The sequence below is a fragment of the Brienomyrus brachyistius genome, chromosome 1 (assembly GCF_023856365.1).
Source record: "Brienomyrus brachyistius isolate T26 chromosome 1, BBRACH_0.4, whole genome shotgun sequence".
Classification (NCBI taxonomy): domain Eukaryota; kingdom Metazoa; phylum Chordata; class Actinopteri; order Osteoglossiformes; family Mormyridae; genus Brienomyrus; species Brienomyrus brachyistius.
Window position 1 is genome coordinate 3305200 of NC_064533.1, and position 25827 is coordinate 3331026.

At 44.8% G+C, this 25827-nt stretch overlaps 1 protein-coding gene across 3 annotated transcripts in view; it reads left to right on the forward strand.

The window, feature by feature from the left end:
- Positions 1 to 25827, forward strand: part of ccnd2a (cyclin D2, a) — a 137857-nt gene that overhangs the window by 97681 nt on the left and 14349 nt on the right. For 2 of the 3 annotated variants that reach the window (XM_049010146.1, XM_049010225.1), the window contains exons 2-3: positions 17217 to 17432; positions 23264 to 23423. In XM_049010146.1, the coding sequence (XP_048866103.1) occupies positions 17217 to 17432; positions 23264 to 23423 (376 nt within the window). Of the gene's footprint in view, positions 1 to 7515; positions 15822 to 17216; positions 17433 to 23263; positions 23424 to 25827 lie in introns of those variants that run through there. The other variant, XM_049010065.1, reaches the window with a different exon arrangement.

A 25827-nucleotide genomic window follows, 5' to 3' on the forward strand; every position in this document is an offset into this window, starting at 1 on the left:
TAATTGGTTGGCACTACTATGAATTATGCCCCCCTTATGCCCGCCACCTTAAAAAATCCTATAATTCAGCTTCATATGTGTCCTGACCATATTAAGGAATGTGCCTGTGGAGAGTGTCCCCCCCCCCAGTATTAGCTGGTGTTTGGTCTGAGCTATAAGCTCCCCACACACTCACACCTTAAACACCATGGGGGTAAACAGGCACATACTGGCACTGGATCAGGCGTCGCTCGCGACCCTCCCATAGCGACGTGCACTGCACACATCGTCGTCAGGCTCGCAGTTCAGCGCACTGGCTGATGTGTCACTGTAGTGGGTGAATGATTCATTGGTGGTTGTTTTGAGGTAGCGTGGTGGGGGGGAGATAGATGCAGAGTCGCACCCCAAATAGAGGTGCTGTTGTCATTTATATTGCCCATTTCCCTGACCTCCTAAGCCCCCCACCCCCCGGCCCACCAGAGGTTCCTGCTTTTCATAAAGCTGACGGACGGCAGAGGGACTCCCCCCGGAGCTCGACACACCTCCTTCACGACTCCCTGAAGAATGCTCTGAAAATAAAGTGCACGGATTAGCCGGGAGTACGTTTCCCTAATTGCTCTCCTCCCGTCGGCTCTTTCAGGATGTGGATTCAATGCAAATATTTGCCGGGTAGTTTGTCATTTTCTTTAGGCCATTTCCACCTGAACTACCTGAGCCCATCCCCCGCCCACCCCACCCCCAGCCTCAGCCTCGGTTAAACCTTCACTCCAGAATGTCCTAGATAAAGTCTCCTTTCATGACGGAGACCACATCTCCCCTGCCGTTTCAGGCTCGTCTGGACGCGTGATGGATCTCCTCCCTGTGAAAGACCGTGAATCTCTTCCTATAGTTTTTTTTTCATTTTTTTTTTTTTTGCCGGGAAATGCCTGTGTGATAGATGTTGAGCCTGGAACAACAGCTGAGGGCAGATTTGGCCAGCTCTCCCCGCTGTTTTAGATGCGAGAGCTGTTTCCTCATAACTTGGCTCCTTGTCATGAATGACCTCTTTCATTTTTTCCAATAATAACCAAACTCCTCGACTCAGCATTTCAAACACCGGGGCTGTTCACTCGTTTTTTTCTTCTTCTTTTTCTCAGTCCTCTTCAGCTCAGGCACGGTGCATCACGCCGCTCGCAGACGTAACTCTATCTCGGCCCGGCAGTGAGCGCAGACCCCGCGTGGGCGATGAGCGGGTGGGTGGTTACCTTGAGATGGGAGGGCCCCGAGGGGGAGTGGGGGAGGAGGGGGGAGTGGTGGTGGTGGTTGTTCAAACACAAAAAGGCACCAACTAGCCTTCCTGTTTGCCTGCAGTGTGATGACATCGTGCCTGTTTTCCTGCCGTTTGCTGCACGCAGGGTGTCCGTTCCGGCCCTGGGTGAGGAGGAGCATCTTTTCCCGGAGTCCAAAAGTGCAGCCGGGCCGGCCGTGGGCACGCTGGAGTTACCCTAACCCTAACTCCGGTTAGTGTAAGAGGGAGGTGTAATTACACGCTGTTAAAACACACACGCGGGAAAAAACTGTGGGCTGCGTGGTGTCACGGCTCTCGGCGACCAGGTTTAATGCCCTAAGCATGAGAAAATCCCTCTTCAGCTGCTCTTCAGAAAAAAGGAGCAGCCATATTTAAAATGATATAGAAACTGTGTGTGTGTGTGTGTGTGTGTGTGTGTATCCCATCTTGTGTCCTTGACTTCCTGGGATGCATTCGAGGTTATAGGGATGTATATGGATAAACATGAAAATCCAAGGTGACGTGACAATACGAGTAGGCGGAACCGGAACGTCTGGCTTTTTGGGCAGCATCCCCACTAGCCGGTACCCCTGTGCTAGCTGACCAGTGGAAGTCAAGTCTAGCCAGTGGCTCGCTGCTTTGCGGTGGGTCGGTGCGACAACGAATCCGCAGCATGGCTACGATTAAGGCGCTCGGCTGTTAGAGACAAACTGTTACAAAAACACATCCTGTGGCTTGTGTCAGTGTCAGAAAGTGCCGTCTGGCGACATCCAGCAGGGCGGCGCCCTTGTGACCTCCCTCCTCATGTGACCTGCCCATGTTCCCATCGCCGCATCCTCAGACTGTCGGTGGCAGGAGGAAGCACTGAGTCTCTTGCAGCTGGTGAGGGAGCCGGTGCCTGACGCCGGAGGCGGAGGTGAGGCTTGCCGTGCCGGACAGCACTGGTTCTGGCTGCCTGCCACGGCGAACGATTCCTGTGGTACTGAGAACAAAGCAGATCAAGTGGCAGATCAAACCACGCTGCAGAATTATCTTTTTTGTTTGCTATTTAAGTCTTGTGGGAAAAAGGATGTAAAGCTACATGAATCATCTATGTTGTATGCTGGTTACCGGTTTTTTGTGACCTTTTCCTAACATGTTATTCAGGTTGAGGGCATAGGCGGGGCCAAAATTCGTATAAAGGGGCCAACCATATCATTATCCAATGATACGCTCTGAATTGGTGAGTGACAGGAGAGGGACACTCCGGGGACCAATCAGCTTTCAGGTGGGGCCAGTGCTCCCGTGACCCCGCCCCTGATGTTGTTAATACAAGGAGCACAACACTCTACTGGTGTGTTTCTGTGTGACACATGTGACACGTACAGATGTGTACAGGTGTGACATCCAGAATCGGTCTCCGTGCCCCCCCGAGGATGTGGGATGGGACGCAGGTGGGGGAGGGGTCTTCGAGTGCCCATCACGGTGCTGCTCCTCATGGTCTCTGCTGGTGTGACCCCCTTATTGGAGTGCCCCCCCGATCCTGGCACTCTCCTCCTTGTTGCTTTAGCTGTCTTTAATGGAACACGCTCTTTTGTAATTATGCCTGGGGTGACGATTCCGCGTTGATCTCGGAGAAGCCTGGACCCCCGTAACCCTTCATCTGAATTGCCGTCATTCTGCTTTCTGAGGCCCTGTGCATGTAATGGAGATTTACCAAATATGGGTCTCACCCAGAATGAGGCAACAGTTTGGGAAGATAAAGTCTGTCAGCAGGCTTAGGACCCCTAATCTAAACCCTAAGGGAGCTGTTTGTGGACTCGCTCGTCATGAAATATTTATGTATCCCGCCATCAGGTAAGCACGAAATTCACGACTGCAGGCTTAACTTCATTCTTCTGTGCAGTATATCCCCATTCTTAGGGAACTATTTCAAAGCATGGAATAGATACACACACATGAAGGATTTGTAAGCCGTTATTGATTTAACATGTAATTACAGGGAGGTCATTCATATATATCACTCGTGTAGACGTGTGCATTCAGTGTCTTCTCCTGTTGGTGTATGGAATTACAGCTCTAGGTTACTTACAGGACCTGGGAGATCTGAACTTATCATTCAGCATAATGTGTTTGTAGATGATCAAGCCATGACCATCAGAACATCTGCTGTGTTCTTCCTGGGTCCATTTCTTCCTTCTTCTTTTTTGGAGACCCTGACTATCCTTCACCCTCCACCACCCCCCCCCCCCCCCCCCCCCAGGCGAGTCAGAGAATGGGTGTGAGGGGGGGCAGGGCCGAGGGGCAAAGGAGAGATCAGTCAACAAGTCTGACCTTCGACCTGCAAGGAAGCCCTGAGGGACATGGAGCTGAAGGAGAGCAGAGTGAGGCTCCCCGGTTCCTGTTTGTCCAGAGGGAACAGGATGCTGGTTCTGACACGTGTCCCTCCGAAGACGAGGAATCAGCCACAAACCTGGTGAACCAGCGTCTTCACGTCGCTTCACCATCAAGGTTTTTTTTATTCCACGGAGTGGAGAACTTCGGAACATAGATGGAAAACTCCAGGGTCTCGCCGAGGAGCGCTGTGATTCTTCGTCCGATAGACCTTGGACTTCTCTCTCTTCTTTAAGGGTCTATATATAGACTTTGGGCTCGCTGGCTGATTCAGGAAAAAAGCCAGCATCCCTTTTTATAGACTTTACATGACACAGCGCATATGTTTCTCAGACAATGGCGCTCTCTGTCCCTCAGGAAACACATGTATTAGATTAGGGCTGGGAAGCCAGGGTCACACTCTTGTCAGTAATTGAAATGCAATTACAGATGAGCTAACATGATTACAGAGGGAGTGACTGAAAGGTGAATGCTGCCCTGTGCTGAGCCCAGCTCCTGTCCTGCTGTGGAATTCCAGGGGTAATGAGTTGTGAATGGGGGGCCTCTTTGAAGGGAGGGCGCGGGGGTCTGAGGAGAGGAATCCCGGTGAGGTCTAACTGCCCCACAGCCCACGGAGGCCCCCGGTCCCCCACCACACCTCCAGCTAGGGGCCCAGCAGAGCTTGATGTACATTAACCTCCAGTCGCGTCTGGAAAATATAAATAATGGTCTGTAGACCCTTTAAGAAAGTCCTGTATGGAAGACATTGTGAGTGGGAGTAAAGCTGCCTCAAATATATCTGCCGTTAGGAGTCTTACTCTAGGATCTAATACAAATCACATGATCTGGGCCAAAGATGCTCCAAAACGAGATCTCAGTGTCGAGATCAGAAACGATTCGCGTGTTCGAAGAAGCACAACTTCGGAATTTCAGTCTGATGTGAAAAATGGTGGAACAACTGCCGCAAAATGCGAATGGGCTTTCTGAAAATAAACGGAAACCGCAGTCAGATGGATGGGATCTTCCCACGTATTTGTGAAGCGGATGGCAAACGGGGCCGACCACAGGGGCGATGGTATCTGAGCTGGCATCTGATGGACGGCTGAGGCCAGTGCTGTGGCTACGCTTAGCCAGACGCTGCTCAGCCTGCGTCCTGCTCGGCCCTTTGTGTGAATCCACAGTTGTGTGGCCAACAGCATCCCATGTTACTGAAATGGTCATTCGTGGGGGTTGGACCGACCAAGCGGGAGAACAGCGCTACCCCTGTGCTTTCACTGTGTCCTGATGATGCAAGGAATGTTCTTCGGGGCTGGGGGAAGAAAAAAGCTGAATGGCATCCTTGAGAATGCAGGAATTCCCTGATCCATATCAGTGGCTACCTGGCGGGGGTCCAAGCCCAGCAAACCACCAGTCTGGACCACAAAGACTGGCCGCCTTGCTGGAAGATGATGTGACATGGGAGAAGGCTGTGTGTGTGTGTGTGTGTGTATATGTGTGTGTGTGTGTGTGTGTGTATGTGTGTGTGTGTGTGTGTGTGTATGTGTGTGTGTGTGTGTGTGTGTGTGTGTGTGTGTGTGTGTGTGTGTGTCCGTATCACAATAGTCCACAGCTTATACTACAATGTTCTCGCAGAAAATCCATTGGGTTCTTCTGAACACGTGTCTGGTCCCATACATCCTGCAGCGTGAACAGACCTGTAACGGAGCAGAGACAAGAACAGTGTCCGCTTTTGTCTAATGAGGGACGTTTCGCGAATGGGACAAGCGTATGGAAGCAGTACTGTTATGGTCAATAAATACGTGAAGGTGTAGATTTTGGTGTTAGTCGTCAAGGCCTCCAGTCTTTCAGCTATTTTGCTTTTTTCTTGCCAGGGAACGTGGGTGAAATATGATGCACTGTCTTTATTTCCCTTTAAATGTTTTAATGCTCATTTGTTTCCCCTCGTGTGTCAGACATGCATGCTGTTTCGCGTGAGTCGTGATGCCACATCGCGCTCGACTTTGTGGTTCCGTGTTGGTTCCGTGTTGGTTCCGTGTTGGTTCCGTGTTGGCACCATGACACATGAGCCGTATTTGGTCCTGGATCATTTCCATCTGGATTCTTTGGTGGGATGATACAGTAAAATAAATAAAAGAGCGTGAGCGATAGATCAGGATGACTGGCTGCCCCAGGGTGTCAAGCAGCAGATGAAGAACCACGATCATTATCATTCAAATGTGATTCTGCTGAAAAAAAGGCCCTTGTTCTGTTTCTAAATGTGTCGGAGAAAAGCCCAGAAATCTAAATAAATTCATCAGCACTGAAGGGTCTAGAAACACCATTTGTCTGCCGTAAGCAGGCGGATCTTTTAAGCTCCTCAAAAAATAGGCGAAAATCAGATGGTAATCGAATAATATCAAGGATGCTTTGGAGTTTGATGTCTCTAGATGCCTGATCCTTGGATTCCAGTCATTTCCCCAATTTGGACGATTTCTCACCAAAAACGTGCGGCCGCGGCCTTCAGTGCGTTGTCTTGGTGCAGAAGGTGGTTCTGTATTTACACGCCGCTCAGCGAGTGTTGTGACTGAAACACACCAGCAATCGCCTGCCGCGGGAAGGTCCTGTCCGCCATCCGCCCGGTCGCATTCCAGTCATAATGACCTCTACTCTCCTGCACCTAAACCCAAACAGTGTCACATGTCAGGCCAGCCTGGGGGCCCCCTAGCCCGGGGGCCCCCTAGCCCGCGGCGCTCTCTGATCTTACCCTCCGGAAAATTCTGCTTAAAAGTTCTCACCTGTGGAAGTACTCTGTGTCAGGGTGAGTCGCCCTTAAGATGAGACCACCTGAACACCATTCCGTCACTCACTATTTCTTTCTCTTTCCCCTCCTTCCTTTCTTTTTCCTCTTGTTATTCTTTTAGCTCTCTGTCGAGACCTCTCCCTGTGTTCTCATTGGCTCCCCTGTCGCCCTGCCGCCCGTTTCCTTGTTCTGGGTTCATTGGGCTGGCATGCGGTAGGAATCTTTGGATCAAGGTAATTTCACACTCCCCGACATTTTCCCAGGCCATTAAGCTTCCCTTTACCTTTGTGCTGCTCTGGGAGTAAGATAACGGGTGACCGTGTAGCCGTTAAAAACACAGGCGCAGACAGCGGTGCTAAATTACAGCTTGACAGCGGAGATTCCACAAGGATCACATTATTGCCGTCTGATTTGACTGGGGCACAGGGTAGGATGTAAAAGCCGGATACGCTAATCATTATAAAAGGAGGGTTACTGAGATATCCGGGTCCTTAAGAGCCTTTGTTAGAATTATATATTTGTTGGAATTTAATAAGCATTTACTAGTATCCATAGTCGGTCATGAAGTAATTATACTTAGTTCTGAAGTTAAGAGTGTGTACTGATAATTTCTCCAAAATCAATAGTGTGCTTGACATCCGCGAAAACGTCTTTTATCAGTAAACACATCTGCTAAGTGAACACCTGCTGCATATGTAAAGTAGGCGAAGTTGTGTTGCATTATTAATGTCCTTTTTTGTTCTTATTTTCCTGCCTGATTGTTCTTGCGAAAGTCACTCAGAAGCGTGTCTGTCACTCGTCAACACAGCTGGTCCTGCAGACGAGGGCTTAATGGGGAAGTTTATTCATATTGATTTTTTTTGTAGGGGGACGTGGGGACTGGGCAGAGGAACAGTAGGATGGCTTCCAGTGATACTGTCTTCCGTGGTGGTTACTTTCCCAATCATTCCAGATGAATAGTCGATTGAATACTGCTGGAACTGAGATCTTCTGGTTCTTTCCTGGCTGTGATAGAACCCCTGCCTCAGAGTGATCTTCTTCTGAAGGTTGGCACCGACCTCAGGAGCTCCACCACAAGAAGATGACAAGCATAGTGTCGTGCCTTCACAACTTCGTGTTGAACTTTGGGGGGGGGGGGGGGGGTTGAGATCTCCATCCATTTTGGGGGGTCCGGTTATTGTATTTGCCAGTTTCAGTTATTGGGGGGGGGGGGGGGGGTTAATAACCCCCCCATCCACCCTGTAATTTATGCCTATGTCTCCACCCCTTTTAAAATGCTCACTCATTGTGTGCCAGCAAGAATTTTTATTAAAATGGATCGTTTTGTCTTGCAAAATTTATTTATTCATAGTCACATTCAAAAAAGGGATTTGTAGAGCCAGAATATATAACGTTTATTCCATTCATGAATTATAACACGGACAGATCTGGACCCACAGACAGTGAAAGGGATACACAGGATACAGGACCAAAAGCAGCAAAGTCTGCAAGACACACAGTCTGCAGCAAATAGGACGCGCAGCCTGCAGGACACACAGTCGACAGGACATACATTCTGCAGGACACACAGGATGAAGAACACACAGCCTGTGGGACACACATTCTGCAGGGTACACAGTCTGCGGGACACAGCCAGTGGGACATACAGCCTGCAGGACGCACAGTCTGCAGGATACACAGTTTGTAGGACACACAGGATCAAGAACACAGCCTGCTGGACACACATTATGCAGATACACAATCTGCAGGACACAACCTGCAGGACACAGTCTGAACATTCCTCCTTCAGCTGTTTCTGCTGACTGCCAGTTTTCAGCAGGTGGCCAATGCAGGCAGAGAATTCATTTTTACTTCTTGCATATCAGGTTAATGGAGTGGATATTAAAGGTGTGTAAATGTCCTTGTTTGAAGTGCGTTTAAAAAAATATAACATGATATTTGTAAAGGTTTTGTGCTTGTTTATGTTCTTGTTCTGGTCCCCTGGGTAAAATACGCAGTGGGTCTCTCTCCTGAATTTTTGAGCTAATAGAGTCATGTTCAGTGAAACAAATGTGTCCATCTTAAAAGCTAATCAGTCAATTTAACAACAAAAATAGAGTCTGCCTTCCAGTGATAATTTGGAGATGTCCTGTTGTAAACAGAAAATTCTGGTGCGTCTTCAGCAAAATTTCTGAAGCGTTTCAATTTTTTTTCACATTTGGAGCAGCATAAGTTAAAAATGATTTCTCAGTGACAGTGACCTCACCGGGCCCACAGTCATGTTGCGGGATTCTCAGCCCTGACATGCAGCAGCAACTCGATTGCAATTGCAGGAGTGACCTGCAGTTACCTGAAATTCAGGCTCTGTTAACATGTTCTGTCATGCACCTCCCCCCAAAATAGTCATGTAAGTTCTGAGTGACATTGTCTAGTACATTCATTTAGAGAAGACACTGAGTGGGTGGGAAAGGTATTAATGGTCTAAATAGTTCACATTTTTGCTCCTGCCGGGAACTGGAAGGGAGCAAAAATGTGGGCTGTCTGGCAAGGAACTCGGAGGGAACAAAAACATGCACCAACTATGGGTCCCCAAGGACCGGATAGGGAAACACTGGTCTAAATGGTTAAGTTTACCCCAACTCTGCCTCCCAATACGGGCCTCATCATCCCCTTCCAGTAGCTCATACTTCATTTTGCCACCAGCAAGTAGCATCTGCTCATTCTTTGAAGACCCCTCCCTCCCTCCCAAAAAAAAAAACTCTCTCCGCATGAAATGCTGCAGATGATACCTCTGTTTGCAAGCTTAAACTTGGGCAAGGCGTAGGAGAGAATGAAATACTGGCATGACTTGCTTTCAGTTGGCAAGAAGCACGCAAGAGAAATTGACAGGGGAGTGGGCTATACCCCTCAAAACACCTCGCACCTCGTCCGCCTATGTCACCTGCAGGACCTATTGACCGGCCCTGCACTAAGGCCAAGCCTTTGAAGTCCCAGGAAGAGACCCTGAGATCTGAACTAGGTGTGGTCATCTAAGTACAGTCTCCAGATAACAGTCGTTACACACAGAAATGAGTGCATAAACGGTTACTGGACGATCACAAAAGAGAAATTAAGGCATGTGAATGGTGGTAGGTGAAGATAATTCTGTGGTGACATATTCTGCATGAGGCATATTCTGCATGAGGCATATTCTGCATGAGGCATATTCTGAGAGAAATCTGAGCCTGTTGAGAAATCTGTCCGTCTGAGTCGAGTGGAATAATATGAAGTATAACCTGAGAGCAGCAGCAGATCCCTTTAGTGGGGCGAGTTGTCCTGAACCTCGGTGGACCATCTAACGTCAGACGGTCGACTTGTGAATCAGCACAAAGGAACAGGCGTGGGAAGCCCTTTCTGTCTCAAATGTACATATGCTTGATTTGAGGAACTGTGTTTTAAAGAACCACAAACCTTTAGTGATGTAAGTCAATCTTTGCCTGCAGCTTTTGTTAATTATGTACTTAATTCCAAGAGGAACTTTTATTTAGATGCGTCTGCTACTTGTAGAAATTAATTAATCTGGACTGTAATCAATCAATTTATCAATCAATCAACGAACAAGCATACCTTAGAATTTCAAAAATTTCAATTTTTATTGTGTGTTGAGGACTTATTTTTTCTTGGGTGGCTTCCAGCTTGATTGTGCTGGCAATAGAGCACAATCACATATGAGATGTGCACGTCTTGTGATGAGGTTACAGGCTTATTATGTTGGCGGTGCGAGAGCTCTGGGTTGCAGCATTGCTTCAATTTATAAAGACTCAAAGTAACAGTATAGTCTGAAATCCCAGTGTTAAACCCAGTGTTGAAAACCCAGTGTTAAGTGGTCCAGGAAGGGAGGCCCCTACAGCATTGTTCCATGGAACCATCAACCTCCATACAGCTGCCATCCGTCTTCCCTTGAGTACCGACTCTGGAGCCTCTTCCAAGAGGTTCAGGACACAAGCTTGGGGAGCCACACCTGCAAACTCTCTCTCCCTCTAAATGTGGCCAACTGGTTGAGCATTTTGTGTCTCTTGGTGATGCCTGGTGGCGTATTGTATTTTGAAAACGTTCAGCACAAACCGCTGCCAGCGCAGGTTCAGAACCGGCACCCAGGTTCTCGCTGGTGGGTGAGTCAATGCAGATTTAAATCAGCGCCAAGAACGATGTTGTGTGCTTGGAGGTCATGGCCAGTTAGTATGTTCTCCTTGTGCTGCTGACGACTGCAGACCTTCGCTAACCATGAGAGGCATTTGCATTTGGAGGAAACTTGAGTGTGATGACTGAAGACTGCCAGAAATGTTCTGCTCTTGTGGAAATACCTTCAAATTTGTTTCTTCTTAGCTTTTGGGTCTTTGTTTTGCTGGATAAAGGGATCGAAGATCAGTTTGGTGCTTCAGCTCTTCATTGCTGTGATGAGATAAATTAGCAAAACTCCATCTACCCTAGCTGATGTTCATGTAAATATAAATTGTTTTATAGATCTCACATCACTTGGGTCCAAGTCTGTACTTTGCAAACTCTCTAGTCTCTGTCAGTTTGGTATTTGTGTACTTCATATAGCCGCAAGTGTATTTTGTTCACAGATTCTGTGATAGCACTGATGGGACCCTAATGCAAGCAAAGGGACAGACTGATTACCATGTGCATGGAAACTCTTTTCAGGTGTGTTCATTCCTGCGTTACTACAGAAACATGAGAATAGGAAATCGGTACAAGGTCTCCAGGACCCAGACCGGGATCAGGGATTTTAATAGGGGATGGATGGATGATGGATAGATGAAGGGAAGGAAATAAGGGAGGAAGAGAGGAAAGAAGGGAGGAGCGATATAAGGGAGGAAGGAAGGGAGGGAGGAAGCAAATAAGGAAATGAAAAGGTATTCTGAAATCTACATTGATAAGAACTTGGATATGAGTTATAAATATCATATTCTGACGAAATTAACATTTTTTTGAAAGTCAGAGGCAGACGAGAATAAAAAATCAGTGGGAATGGGTCGTGGTAAAACATATATGTCTGGGTTGCACTCAAATGTTGCTGTTTTAAAGAAGTGTGATACCTTTTAGGATTTACAGATATGCTCTTAAAGGGAATATTTAATGAGCAGTATGAACAATGTCATACATTTTACATAAACTGAATTTTAAAAGTTCTCAAAACATAACGGTAGCATCAGGAAATTATGTCCGTTAAAATGTTAGAACCTGGAAATTTGCACCTTACAGGAATGGGTGCATTAGGTCTGTTTCCCTCATGGGTCTTTCGATGTGTCATTTTTTTGCTATTGTTTGTGAATTCAATACTTATGTAAAGGTGATTATATTATTTGGCATGTTCACAAAGAGTTCTTTCAGCTTCATATTCATAATTATTTCATAACCTGCCTCACCGGAACATGCTTTAGAACTATATAACTATAATTGTATAAAACTATATAACTATAACTGTATAAAACTATATCACTTTAACTGTATAAAACCATATAACTATAACTGTATAATAATCTCCCTGCTTTATTATTGCTGTTTGGAGCTTCGGTGCTCATCTGTTGAAAAGATGATCTTAATTTTTGCATCTTTTTATTTATTAAGAAATATATATAAAAACGTTGATCTCAAGGTTCAATGTGAATATATTCAAAAAGGGAAAGTAGTTGCTTGTCTTTTGATTAAATTACTAAACATAATATAGTGATCAATAGTTTTGCTTTGGGTGATCGTTAAATGTGATTAAATATATTTGTGCATAAATTATCTGTTTAACCCTTTTTAAAAATAACGTTATTCAGACACCATCCCCACTAATTCGTTTAAGGGGGGTGGCAGAATGATTTACATTTTATTATACTTTTAAGTAATTTTATGTCTATTCATTTTATTGTTTTATATAGAAAATGGCACGTAAGGTTCTACATTTTTGCAGCTAATATGTCTTATTGTAATATTTCGTTTGTTTTTCTACTAATGTCACGTTTCCCATCTACACAAAGATAAGTGTACGCAAAAAAACGACTCTGAAGCTACTGCAGCTGCAATTATCAGACTGTATAGACAATCAGGAAAGACTATAAGCCCTTAGAAAACCTGTATTTCGACTTAAGGACTTAACTGTCATAATGGCTGTTGTAGTGATCAAAGATATCATCAATAAGTGAAATTTTCGACCACATAACATTTACAGTACAAAAAAAAATAATACTCAAAACGTAAAAACAGAAAACTCTTTGAGTAATCTACATACACAGTATAACATGGTTTCTATTTAACTAATAAAGCAGCTAACTTCAGAGACACTTCATGCCGTATTATAATAAGATATTTCGGATATCTTATTTCGTTATTCTTCTCTTTAGTGCTTTACATGCTTTATAATGTATTGGTTACACTAAAGTAGACATATACGCATAAAGGAAACAAACGGAGAAGGTATTAGTTTGTTGCGACGGAAGTGCTATCTTTAACGTGCATGGTAAAAAAAAATACGGCAATGTCCTTTAATCACCCTTGTCTATAGCCTAAATGGACGCGATAACTTTCTTTCCTCCGTTAATGGGTGGGGGTAGGGGAACATATGGCACACTGTTACCTTTGTGATCCGACTTCAACATCCGCTAACGTAGTAGCCTAATATCTTTATACGTGGAAAAACTTCAAGTCGCGCAAGTGTGTTCGCCACCTGATACACTTAGTGAAGAATAAACGACGGTGTATCTATGTCTTGAATTAACTAGTGCAGGCTACGTCTGTGGACTTAACAAGATCACAAAGGTGATCTTAGCTGCTTCTGGAGTCAATTCATTTGCTTCAGAATTGCAGAACCTATGAAACCCCAGCGGTGAAGTATTGGGGAAAGTCACAAGCCCGCAGAAAGATGCGCTTCATAGCCCAACATTGGTCTCAATAAAAAAGGCGATTCGTTTGTCTGATGCATTATGTATTTTCTAAAGGTATGTAAATGTTACTTCACCTGCACATATTGATTCATCTTGGCGCGCACCTCATTTCGACCAGACCGGCGTCCGAGGAATACAATTAAGCTGAAAAATGAAATACTCATATGAAAGAATTGCGCACCAAGATATTAAATCAGTTCGTTAAGTATGAGTTCGACCTGTTTGTGATTACAAATGATGTAATCACGAGGGGTGTTTGATGTTCCATATTACATTCAAGTGAAAATGATCGTTTTGTAAATCACTGCTTGATCGATTTATGTATTTTGTTGATAGCGTCTATATATTTGTTGGCTTGCAAATAGCCTGATATACATAAATCTATATTGCTTTCTGTATACTATATTTGCGTTTTACTAACAGTATACAATTAAATATTTCAACGCCCATTCAGGTCTAAAATATCCATGGAAGTAAGAAATTTGAAAATATCTTAAACGCGTCATTGATTTTGCTTGTTAATGTATTATTTGTGCTATATTCACAAGTTTCAATAATTATAAAACAATTACAAAGAAAAAAAACGATTAAGCGCCAATTTCAAATATTTCCATATATGAACTTTCAAAACTAACAAAAAGTTCAACGCTAAAAGCCACAAATCATAATATTTCCCGCAGTATGTTTTAAGAATAGAGTCTAGCCCGACACATACGCAGGTGTTGCTACCGCCTTTGTTCGTGGTCGATTAGGCGACTTTTCTTTGTGAGCACATGGCCTCACCGATTAATAATTTGTAATACGGTCATTTAGGAGGCGCTATCAGCGGAGTAGCGGGATACCGCGGCGGAGCAAGTCTGCCCAGTAACAAACTGCCTTCCATGCTCGCGAGCAATTGGCTATGCAAATTGCAACAAAGGGGAGGAAACAAATGTAAAAACAACTAAAAAATTTTTAAAGAGACATTTACCACATCTACTTCAAGTGAACGTACAGCTTGAGCTCTCTGCTGCTGAGTTGTGCAAACAGTTACCCACTGCATAGTCCGCTTAAGTCTGTTTACTGCTCGTGTACAGGTAAACTGCCATGCTGTGCAGTGACTTTTTTGTAAGAAATGTTATCGGCGGTAGTTGTTTTGATATTGTGTGCGGTTTATGAATAAACAACTGCAAAATTTGTCTGTCTTAAGCTTTTTGTGCAAGCATCACCGGCAGTTTTGACTTTCAAGATATTTAGGATGCCATTTTAATTTGCTGAATAATTTCTTTCTCATTTTGATGTAGGTTAACGTAATATCTGTGGGCTATGTAGAAAGCGTCTTTGCTCACATTGCTGAAGCTACACATCTCCATTCACCATTGCTATCAGCGTCCGTTTTCCAAAGTTTGACAGAAAGTATAAATAAATAGATGATGCTCTCAACACATATACCGTACCGCAGTATCCCTAGTGTGCTATCTCTTCAACACAAGCTCTACGACAATTGCATTTCCTAGAAAGCTATTTCTAGACCGCAAACGTCGCTGCTATGCTATATAAGAGAGTAGTTTAGACCTTTTGGTGCTGCATAATTCAGAAGGAAAGCATGGACCATAACATGACATATTGAAAATGTATGAAAAATATAGGGAGTTTACGAATGCTTTTTCTGCAAACCGTACGTGGTTTTGAAGTAGACAGAAGATTAGCATTTAATTTGGACAATGCAATTCACACACTACAAACACTTTAATCACACGCTATACAAAATATGCACAATCTCTATCATAAATCACATGAATGCATTGCATGCATTTTTATTGCACGGCCAGTGTGTGCTATACATAAGCATTTCACACATTAGCTATTAGTTTGTCAAGTGTGTTTCACTGGGAGAAAAACGCTATTCTGGTGTGCCTATTTTAATGTGTTCGCACGTGTGAGAGAGTCGAGCTTAAAGGGTGGTGGACTGTCTGAGGGTGGGCATTTTATTTAGTCATTATTGCATTCGTGAGACAAATGTCACTGCGAATTTCTACATGAGAACGTCTTCGTCCTGCATCAGCTTACCGAAGAAAAAAATGTTTCATGTGTGCATGCATGGACCGCGAGCCAACTGTTCGACATAATGAGATCCACTGTTTGAGTCTTGCGTCATTTAGAGCAACAGGCGATCTTCGAATGTAGCGACAGGAAAGTGAGAGCAGAGCCGAGTGGAAGGAAAAGTTCACAAGGGGAGGCAGGAGTTCTTGGTAGCCCTGCAGTCTCGCTTGTATGCTTTCCTACAAGACTTCGCTTCGATTTTTTTGTACTTTTCCCCAATTGTCATTGCATGTTTTAAAGAGTGGTCGTATTTGACAAGGAAAGAACTGAAACAATCATGGAACTGCTTTGCTTGGAGGACGCCACCGTAAGGGCTCGTCCCGACCCGAACCTCGTCTATGATGACAGGGTTTTACAGAATCTATTGAGGATCGAAGACAGATTTCTCCCCCAAAGTTCTTATTTCACATGCTTTCAGAAGGATATTCAGCCATTTATGAGGAGGATGGTTGCAACTTGGATGCTAGAGGTTCGTACTGTGTGCTCCGTTTAACTGCATTTCCGCGCTGGTCCCTCCTTTTAAAGCTTTCTGAACACTTTCCTTCTCGCAGCCTGTCGCCCTTTTTCATGTCGAGTGAAAATAAACGGTTTGCAATCTATATAACGAAATGTCATTCACGGTATTCGCCGCTTCTGTAAATGTAATCATTTTCTACACTTTTATAGTCGAGCGACGCTCGTCTCGGAAACAGCGAAGGAGACAGACAGAAATAGTCTCAATACTGAAATTAAAAGACCTTTCAGTTTGTACTGAATGCAAGCCGTGTGGAAAAGGTGCAGTGTGTTTAATTGTTATTTATTTATTTATTTCGGATAAATATTTCCATGCACACGTTTGCAGTCACCCATTCTATAATGCAACGTTAACGCCATGTTGTTTTTCAACAAGGCTAAGGTTACGTTTTTTTCGACGACTTCGTAGTCCTCTAAAGCACTATAACAGTTATTAAAATACACATATTTAGATAGTCGAGCATCTAGACTATACAGATCTTGGTCAAACATACGTGGGAAACGTATCATACATTTTGTATAATTTTTTAAAGTATTTGTCAGCGGAAGGGGTGCGGGCCGTAGCTCTCTTCTACTATCTGTGCTGCCATCGAAATCCGTCATCGAAGAATTAAGTTCGATTATTAATAATCGCTTGAAAATTTCTAGTCGAGAACTGTCGGAAAACACAGAAGACAATTAAAGCTCTTTTTTCATGTCAAATTTGTTCATTTTATTTGCGATCATGATTTTAAATAATTTTTTGAAATAATTATTTTGCCTGGTGCGTGACGCATTCAGCAGCAGCCACACGCTGCTCGGTTTTAATTTTCACGTTTTAAAACATATTAAATCGACCTACAAGTCTAACAATTGTCGGGAATGATGTAAAAATGACTGCCGATCATTTTGAAGTGAAAATCACATCTTTATACAATTTATTTATATTTTTAAATATTTTATGAAAATATGACGAATTAAAAAACAGTTCTCGAACTGAGCTGCATGGGTGTTTTTTGGCCACGGTGATTGTGACTTGAATTCATTTCTTACTGAATGAACTGAAGGAATGCGAGCCTATTAACAGCTTCTGCCTAAGTCCTTCCTTTAGCCTTGTAAAAATCTATTCGGAAATAATTGATAACGTTTTTGTAGCTCAAGGGCAGGTCAATTCGTGACGAAATTGCATCGGTTTCTAATGAGATAAAGCGGCTTACATATTTTATTTTATCTTATGTATTGACTACATGTTTGCCTGAATGCAACATGTCCATCATGATGTGTATTAGTAAATAATTAAATTATTATATAAGGTGAACCACGTGTCGCATTGCATTTAGCTACTAGATAATTCGTTTGTGTCCCTCCCCAGGTTTGTGAAGAACAAAAGTGTGAAGAAGAAGTTTTCCCCTTGGCGATGAACTACTTGGACAGATTTTTAGCCGTTGTTCCCACCAGAAAATGTAATCTGCAGCTGCTAGGAGCGGTGTGCATGTTCCTCGCTTCAAAGTTAAAAGAGACGCGACCATTGACAGCAGAAAAACTCTGCATTTACACAGATAATTCTATCAAGCCGCAAGACCTTCTGGTAAGCAACACTGAGCAAATCATTTAGGCGCATTTTCAGCGAGTGCGGTAAAAAAAAAAAAACCCTGTTTCTCTATATTGCAAGGATTTTCAGTCATTTACATTGCCGTAGCATTGAAGTATTTATCTATTTTCTGTCGTTGGAGAAAATAATTCCGTTGTAGGTTTTTTTAAGGTTATTATATGCCATGATTTATATTTTAATCAGAACGTCTGGCTTTGTGCCTATATTGTTTTAGGGATTTAAATAAATGCGAGTTGTATCTGGCAGATTACCTGTATGAGGTTTGAACGATGCATTGTTACGAAAAGATTGACTCATTTGACGTTAACTTTATATAATACATCAAGACAGCGATCCCTGCCAAAATTTGCATTCGATAAAATAACTCGAGGTATTGCAGTATACTGAGCTCCGAAAACGGTCTCTATTGCCACCTAGCGCCTAAGCTTTTCAGTTAAGCAGCGACCGTACTGATCCCTTGCCAGAGTTCGGATTCCAGCCAAATGGAGGGGTGAAGGGGAGGGGGCGGTTAGGATAAGAAAGGAGAAGGACGAGTGAATTCTGGGTCATGTCGTTGGTTAAACCCTTAATGGTTGATGGTAGGCGAATTAGAAGGCTTTCAGCTTACAGGTAGCCTAACGGTGAGATGTGTTAGCCACCAAGTATGTTACATGCTGTATACCAGCTTACTGCAGTGCATCGCTAATGATGTATTTTGAAAGCAAGAGACAGATATGTGGTCTCACGGTCTTGTCTTCAAGAGGAGAACATGCTGCCTATGATTTGACCAGGGCAGACCATAGCTGGTAGGGTTAGGTTCATGGAGAATGTTCTTCACATGCGAAATCTCTTGATCAGAGCCCCTTGAACTACATATTTGTAATGTTTTCTTTATGTAGTTCACAGCATATAAGTCTAAAAAATTCTTACATATTTCTGTCTTCTCTGGATAAAATGGTGTTTTCTACTTTGGAGTATTTTCTCTTGAGCCATTTTTTGGTGTGGACTTTCCAGTCAGTGATTTATATGGCCTGATATTATTTTGGGAGTTCCTGTTGGATCAGGATGTCTGGTGACACGATAGCATCGCAGCTACTTGCTGAGAGTTAGGCTGACCTACACTGGGGGGGTCTCTGTTCATCCCTGTGTCCCAGGAAGCTCCATCCTGTTGGTGAATCAGCCCTGTAACGCGACTCAGATTAAAACACGCTGGATCCTTGCATTAGATAAGGATTTCCTCCTTGTCGTTATGTAAACATCTTTTCTGTAAGCACCGGATCCCACTCATATTGCAAAAGGGTCCAGGCATAATTCACTGCATGTGGAAAGTCCTGTCCTAGAGTATAGCCTGCATTGCCTCTTTTTTCCAGTGACTACTGTACAGTGCAGTCCTGGTTAACATTACCCTGGATTGACTGTACACTGCATTCCTGGGTGACTTTGCAGTGACTTGCTCTACAGTGTATTCCTGGGGACTTTTGAGCTAAATGGAAAGTGCAGTGCAATTCCAAGTAACTGTCTAACAAGTGCGTTCCTGCTAAACATTGTACAACCCTGGGTGCATGATGTGTTCTTGGTTGACTTTGCACTGGATTAGATGTCAGGTATGTTCATGGGTTCTGTTGTATTGGAGTTGGCATACAGTGTGTTGCTGGGTTACACTGTTCAGTCAATGAGGGATTGCTTGTTCTAGTCACGTTTGGGAATTCAGGACTGCATATGTGTGGGCTGAGATGGTGGACCAAGGTTTGAGGTCCAAATCCCGCCTCTCCACCCACCACTGCTGTGTCCTTGCGTGTCCTTGTGCTCGCTGGAGATCTTCTGGAGTGACACAGCTGCTCAGGATGCGTGCGAGGACAGTCAGGCTTAGACTCTCTCTGCATACCTTGGGTTTCTGAGTACGGGGGAGGGGTCTGTGCATGAAAGTAAAGTCGAAAGGCAGACTGGCCTGGTTCAGGGAGGGGCTCTCCCTGAAAGCAGAGGGGGTTTTCATGAACTCACTGCCTGCTTTCACAGCATCTCTGTGGCCTCTGTTTGGCCGATGGGTCATCGAGAAAGGAAGCGGATGAGCAGCTCTGTTTGATGTGACAACTTGTTTTAAAAGCCACAGATGTGATGGGTACAGGCTCAACTGCAGGAACTCGCAGTGCAGAGGAGTTTCCGCACGCATGTCCATCGCATGCATGTCTGTTGCACGACAGTTGCTGACTCAAGCAGCACCTCAGCCTTCATGCCCACTTTGCTGAAGTCTGAAAATTGATTTTGACTTCTATGGGGCCAGTGACCCATTGGGCTCAGAGGATGGATGAACTGGGCTGGAGGTTTCCCAGGGTCAAACTCAGGCAATTAAGTATTTGGTGAAATCCACATCTAACTGACATTAAAAGATGGGACCATGACACTTGATTTATACCTCTGCATAGAATCTACGCCGCAGATAGCCACGTTGCTGTGTACCCCCCCAGAAAATAAACTACAGGCATCAGGCTATGGCTTAAGCTACAGTGTAAGGGAGGGGCTATCGACAGTGTAGATGTTACGCAGGAGTTTACGTCGTGTGAAGCTCTTTGTGTACGCCATTGTTTGCACAGATGCTGTCCCGGTTACCGTGCTCTGAGTTACGGTACTTTGACTTTACGATTCCAATTCAGTTCTGTTTTTCATTTTCAGTACATTATCCAATAAAATGACATGAATGTGCCCAGCTGTAGGCCAGGCTCTGATGTTTGTTAGGGTTAGTGCTATGTACTATTTTAAAATGCTTTTTATTTTCTTTGTGCTTTATGATAGATTTATCATCGAACGCCCATCTTCTGTATACGGAAGAGGATTTAAGTATTAAGACCAAAGCATGTCCAAAAAATAAGATGTGGCCAGCCAACTGTTTACAATGAATCATAAAGCTTTCTTTGAGCATCTCAGGTTGTTCATACTATCATTCATTACATAGTCGTTTACAAGTCTTTGCTCATTTTCTTCAGTATAAATGGACTACTTTCTTCCCTTGAGAGTTGTTGGGGGGTAATTGCTGACTTCTACACAGTTGTGAAGTCAGACGGACAAAGGGGAGTTGTTACGTAGCACTGGCGTGTGTCCAAGCCCAGAGATCTGGGAAGCTCTGAGGATGAGTGACCCTCCTCCTTCAAAGGAGTCTTTTCTAGGATGGAGAACTGATATCTTCACAAGAAAATGACAGAAGACAAACAATATGTAGGCCTTTCTTATGAGGAGCTTTTGGGGTTTTGGCAGTGTGACGTCTGGATTCGCCAATTTTCACCAAGGCCTCATCACTGTCCTCCCAAGTGACCTGCGTTTTGCCTGCTTTGAAGTGGGGGTATGAGTCGTTGGCTAGACACTCTGCAACGTGGTTGATCTGGACTTATGGCTAGCTTGAGTGTGAGGCTCCTCACTGGAGTGAACTTAAAGCCTGCTGAGTGAGACACGGCCTCATTGGATTGCAGTTAAAGCCCATTGAGTGAGATGTTGCCTCATTGGATTGTAGTTAAAGCCCACTGAGTGAGATGTTGCCTCATTGGATTGTAGTTAAAGCCCAGTGAGTGAGATGTTGCCTCATTGGATTGTAGTTAAAGCCCATTGAGTGAGATGTTGCCTCATTGGATTGTAGTTAAAGCCCAGTGAGTGATATGTTGCCTCATTGGATTGTAGTTAAAGCCTATTGAGTGAGATGTTGCCTCACTGGATTGTAGTTAAAGCCCAGTGAGTGAGATGTTGCTTCATTGGATTGTAGTTAAAGCCGATTGAGTGAGATGTTGCCTCATTGGATTGTAGTTAAAGCCTGTTGAGTAAGATGTTGCCTCATTGGATTGTAGTTAAAGCCCACTGAGTGAGATGTTGCCTCATTGGATTGTAGTTAAAGCCTATTCAGTGAGATGTTGCTTCACTGGATTGTAGTTAAAGCCCAGTGAGTGAGATGTTGCTTCACTGGATTGTAGTTAAAGCCCACTGAGTGAGATGTTGCTTCACTGGATTGTAGTTAAAGCCCAGTGAGTGAGATGTTGCCTCATTGGATTGTAGTTAAAGCCCACTGAGTGAGATGTTGCTTCACTGGATTGTAGTTAAAGCCCGCTGAGTGAGATGTTGCCTCACTGGATTGTAGTTAAAGCCTACTGAGTGAGATGTTTCCTCACTGGATTGTAATTAAAGCCCATTGAGTGAGATGTTGCTTCACTGGATTGTAGTTAAAGCCCAGTGAGTGAGATGTTGCTTCACTGGATTGTAGTTAATGCCCACTGAGTGAGATGTTGCCTCATTGGATTGTAGTTAAAGCCCACTGAGTGAGATGTTGCCTCACTGGATTGCAGTTAAAGCCCACTGAGTGAGATGTTGCCTCACTGGATTACAGTTAAAGCCCAATCCTGTGTCTGAACCTAAGCCTGTAACCAGAAAAGGAGGAACAGCTGCTCTAGTCATAAGACCCTAAGTAGCAGGTCTCTACAGCCTGACTTTCTGACTCTTCCGTTTCACTTACACGTCTAAAGAAGACACATGGACTTCTGTCATTCAACACATGTATCTTTACCACTGTAGACCATGGGGAAGTTGGAATTTACAAGATGTTGCCCGTAACTTCAACTTAAGTTGCTTAATGCTCAATTATACCAGTTTTTGAGGTCACTGATTTAATCAAATCAGTCTGTTACTGAGTAGCTGGCTATATTTTTCATGATAAATGAGCTATAATGCTTTGATATTGAAGGACCATCTTAATCATTGATACGACTTGAGTTTTTGACAGCTTTTGCTTTCGTGGAATACCTTCGGTTCATTAAGCTTTGTTTAAACAGAGGTTAGTGGTAGGACATATAGCATTTGTCAGGTTATTTCTTCGCTTCGAAAAAGATTTTCCCCAGTCCCACACAACCAGGATACATGAGAAGGCATCTTCTCAGACTTGAACTGGAAATACTGCCTCACTACTTTAAGCCTGAGCGATGAGTCTTCTTGAGTAACACTGAGAAGCCGTAGATCTCAGGATGGCTGTAAGTCATGAAAGTTTTTTCAGGTTTGCTTGAAAAATGAGTCTGTTTGCAGTCTGTCCTTTTGCTCTGTGACTTTAGTTGTATATCAGGGAGTCAGGGCAGGTCATTACGGACGCTTTAGAGCAGTGGTCACCAACCCATCGATTGAGATTGAGTGGTAGATGTTTCACACTTTCCCTATAGCTCTCTAATGTAATATGAAAATAAATAATACATCTCAATCCAGCTGCATTTTTCAGTGGAGCAGGTGCTGAATTAAAGTGACCAATGACAGGAGAGTATCGGCATGTTCATCGTCGCACATATCGATGTGTGGTACTGGTTGGTGTTAGTTTGCTAGGTGGCTAACAATTAGCTAGCATAGGCTCCACAAAAGAAGGTGAAAACTGACAATTTCCATCCAGAACGGGAAGAGTTTCTTTTTACCTATGTGAATGACAAGTGTATGTGTATATATATGTATGTCTTTATTTTTGGCGTTGGAAGGACATTTAGAATTGAATTGTTACAATGTTATTTTGGATGAATCTGAGTTGTCTTGTTCTCTCAAGGCTTAAATAGTTAGTTCTTGTGTTTCATCGAGGCTGGGGTTAGGGATCTCAGGCTTAGAAAAGTTGGTGACCACTGCTGTAAAGCATAGAACCGCTACAGGAGTCAATGGGTGAAACTTTTGTCTAGAGAGTTGTCGGTTCAAGCCTTTATGTGATCCTCCATATTGTAGCTTTGGAGAATGTGGTTCTCTGTGTTCAGTGTGATAATATTTACTTTGCTTCCCTTGAATGTACTAGTCAGGAAGCTGGCTAATATGCTTCATCCATCCCCTCCTAGGACTGGGAACTTGTCGTCTTGGGGAAGTTGAAGTGGAACCTCGCGGCTGTCACCCCCAATGACTTCATCGAGCACATTGTCCGGAAGCTTCCGCTGCCCGAGGATAAGCTGGCGCTGGTCCGCAAGCATGCTCAGACCTTCATCGCCCTTTGTGCCACAGGTAGGCCCTCGGTTTTGATGTGTCCGTGTCAGGGTCCCGTCAAAAGGGCGGAGGGGTTTTTTTGTGGAGCTGCAGGGCCTGTGGCACAGAGGCCGAAAGGGTAGATCGGTCTCGCTAAATCTCAGACAGACGTCAGCACTCTTATTCGCCACAGGTCTCTTCCCGCATCTCTCACCACAGCTCAAGTCAATTGCAAGTGGTCACATGGGAGTCGGCACAAGCAATTTGCTGTGATGAGGGGCATCTTAATGCCTCCATGGGAACAGCTGTGGATACCCTCCTTTAGCCACATGATAATACTGTACATCTTGAGTAACAATAGCTACTGCAACCCCATTCTGCTTTTTCTTGGGTCAGTTATGCTTGACTGAGATGCATTTCTCCCCATGGTTGGCGTGAAAGAACCCTGGCTAGCAGAGTGCCGGAGGATGTCCCAGGATATCACCTTTTTCTCCTCCCACGGCTTTCATGTCTTGGGAGTACCGAGATGTCATGACACTTCAAAGGATGAGAAAGGGCCACCTCCCTGTTGGTGCTGCTGTCATCCGTGGTAGCTGTTTGGCTGGGAGTCAGGTGGAGATCACACAGGGAGTCACTGGAGAGATGCAGGTGATTAATGGCCGACAGAAGGAGAGGGAGAATGAGCCAGTTTCATCACCGGCGGTCGTTTTGGTTTGGAATGTGGGTTTTCTTCCCATTCTCAGGCTTTGCTCCTCCTCCAGGGCATGGCGTTCTGCCCCGGTTGGGGGGCCATTGTAGTGTACATCTCCCAGCCTGCCTCTCTCAGTTGCGGGATAATAGGTTCCAGAGGCAATCATGCCCCCCTCCAGCACACTGGACCCAGCCAGGTTGGCTCCACCCCATCCTCCACCTAAACTCTGCCCCACCCCCTGTCCAACCAACATTCCGATATCAGCAAAGATTAATGTGGCTGGTTTGGGGTCCTTGTTGGGGGGGTGTCACTGAATCACTTTAAGGATGGTTCAGTTTTTGGGTTCGAGGTACCTGAAAACTCATGAGAAATTCATCAAGGAGGCTGGAACTGGGCTCGTAGACTTGCTGTCATCTCGTCTGACAGATGGCGCTGGCCGACAGGGTTTAGGGGCGTGTCATTTAGGGGGTGCGTTTGTTTGATTATTTGCCAGGTGAGACGCGGCATGGCGTCCGAGTCACAGAGCGGGATGTTGTTTGCGAAGCAGCCATGTCTGTGCCGTCGCTCCCCAACAGTACATCTCCTGGATTAAATTCCCCTAAAGATCTGCTGAATGGGCTGGATCTGGAAGCCGAAGGGAGGAATTTCCATGGGGATTTTTAATTGCGCCGCACTCAGCCATCCAGCTGCTGCACCTTCAGCTTTGTGACCATTGAAATTCCATTTCAGCCACCCCCCCCCCCCACACTTTTCTTTAGGACTTTTATGAACCAGGCCCGCTGTTGTTAAAAGTAAGAAAAGAGTAAAAGGGATGGGGGGGTGGGTAAGGCAGTCCATTTTTTATGCTCCCCCGCTCTTGATGAAACGGTTCCGTTTGAGGCACTTGGTGGGATTCTGTCAGACGCCGGCGGCCAGCTCAGTATTAATTAATAACATGGTTGAGCCTTTCAGGGCTATGCAAATGGGCCGTGCCTCTGCTGCAGGCGGGGGAGGGAGCGGACAAAAGGCCGACCCTCCATTTCACATGCGGAGGCGTGCGAGGGTCAGGGTCGGTGGGCGCACTCCATAGGACACGCCGGCACTGCTCGGGGTGGCCCCCGAGGAATGGGTGGGAGGGGGGTTGGCTCATTAAGGGGAGATTATGCTGAAGCCTTCCAGGGAGACGCCGAGCAGCTCTTGTTTACCCAAACAGGGGTCTGGGACTCGTTTCGGAGAACATGCTGGGAGGGGAGGACCCCGTGGTGCCGTACGGGGATGCCAACCTGAGGTCGTGGGTGAATCAGCCAAGGACCCACCTGCTCGGGCTGGAGCCAATCCCACTCCGCTTTCTGACTGGACCCAGTGCTCTGTTGACATTGTCTTGACTGCGTTAGTGGAAAGTGCAGTATATGTTTAACCAAAGTGAGAGTGGAGGTCAAAAAAGGGGGGATTCCAGGGGACTCACAGGCTTTTTCTGCTCATCTTTTGTCTAAACTTATTTGTCTCTTGTACCCAAATGTCATCTACAGGCCTGCCTAGTAATATGTGTATGTTTGAAATGGTCATGGAATCAGTCAACATACTGTGGCCATTTTAAACACTCTCTTTATCAACTGGTGCCAGCTGTGATTCACAGCTACAGAACATCCGGTCATAACTGGCGCAGACTCAAACCTCAGCTCACATTCTGTGGAGCTTTTGAAAACTTGAGGTACTCTGAAGAGCTTTAGGACTGAGGAAGTGAAGATATTTGGAATTCTATGGAACTCCGTG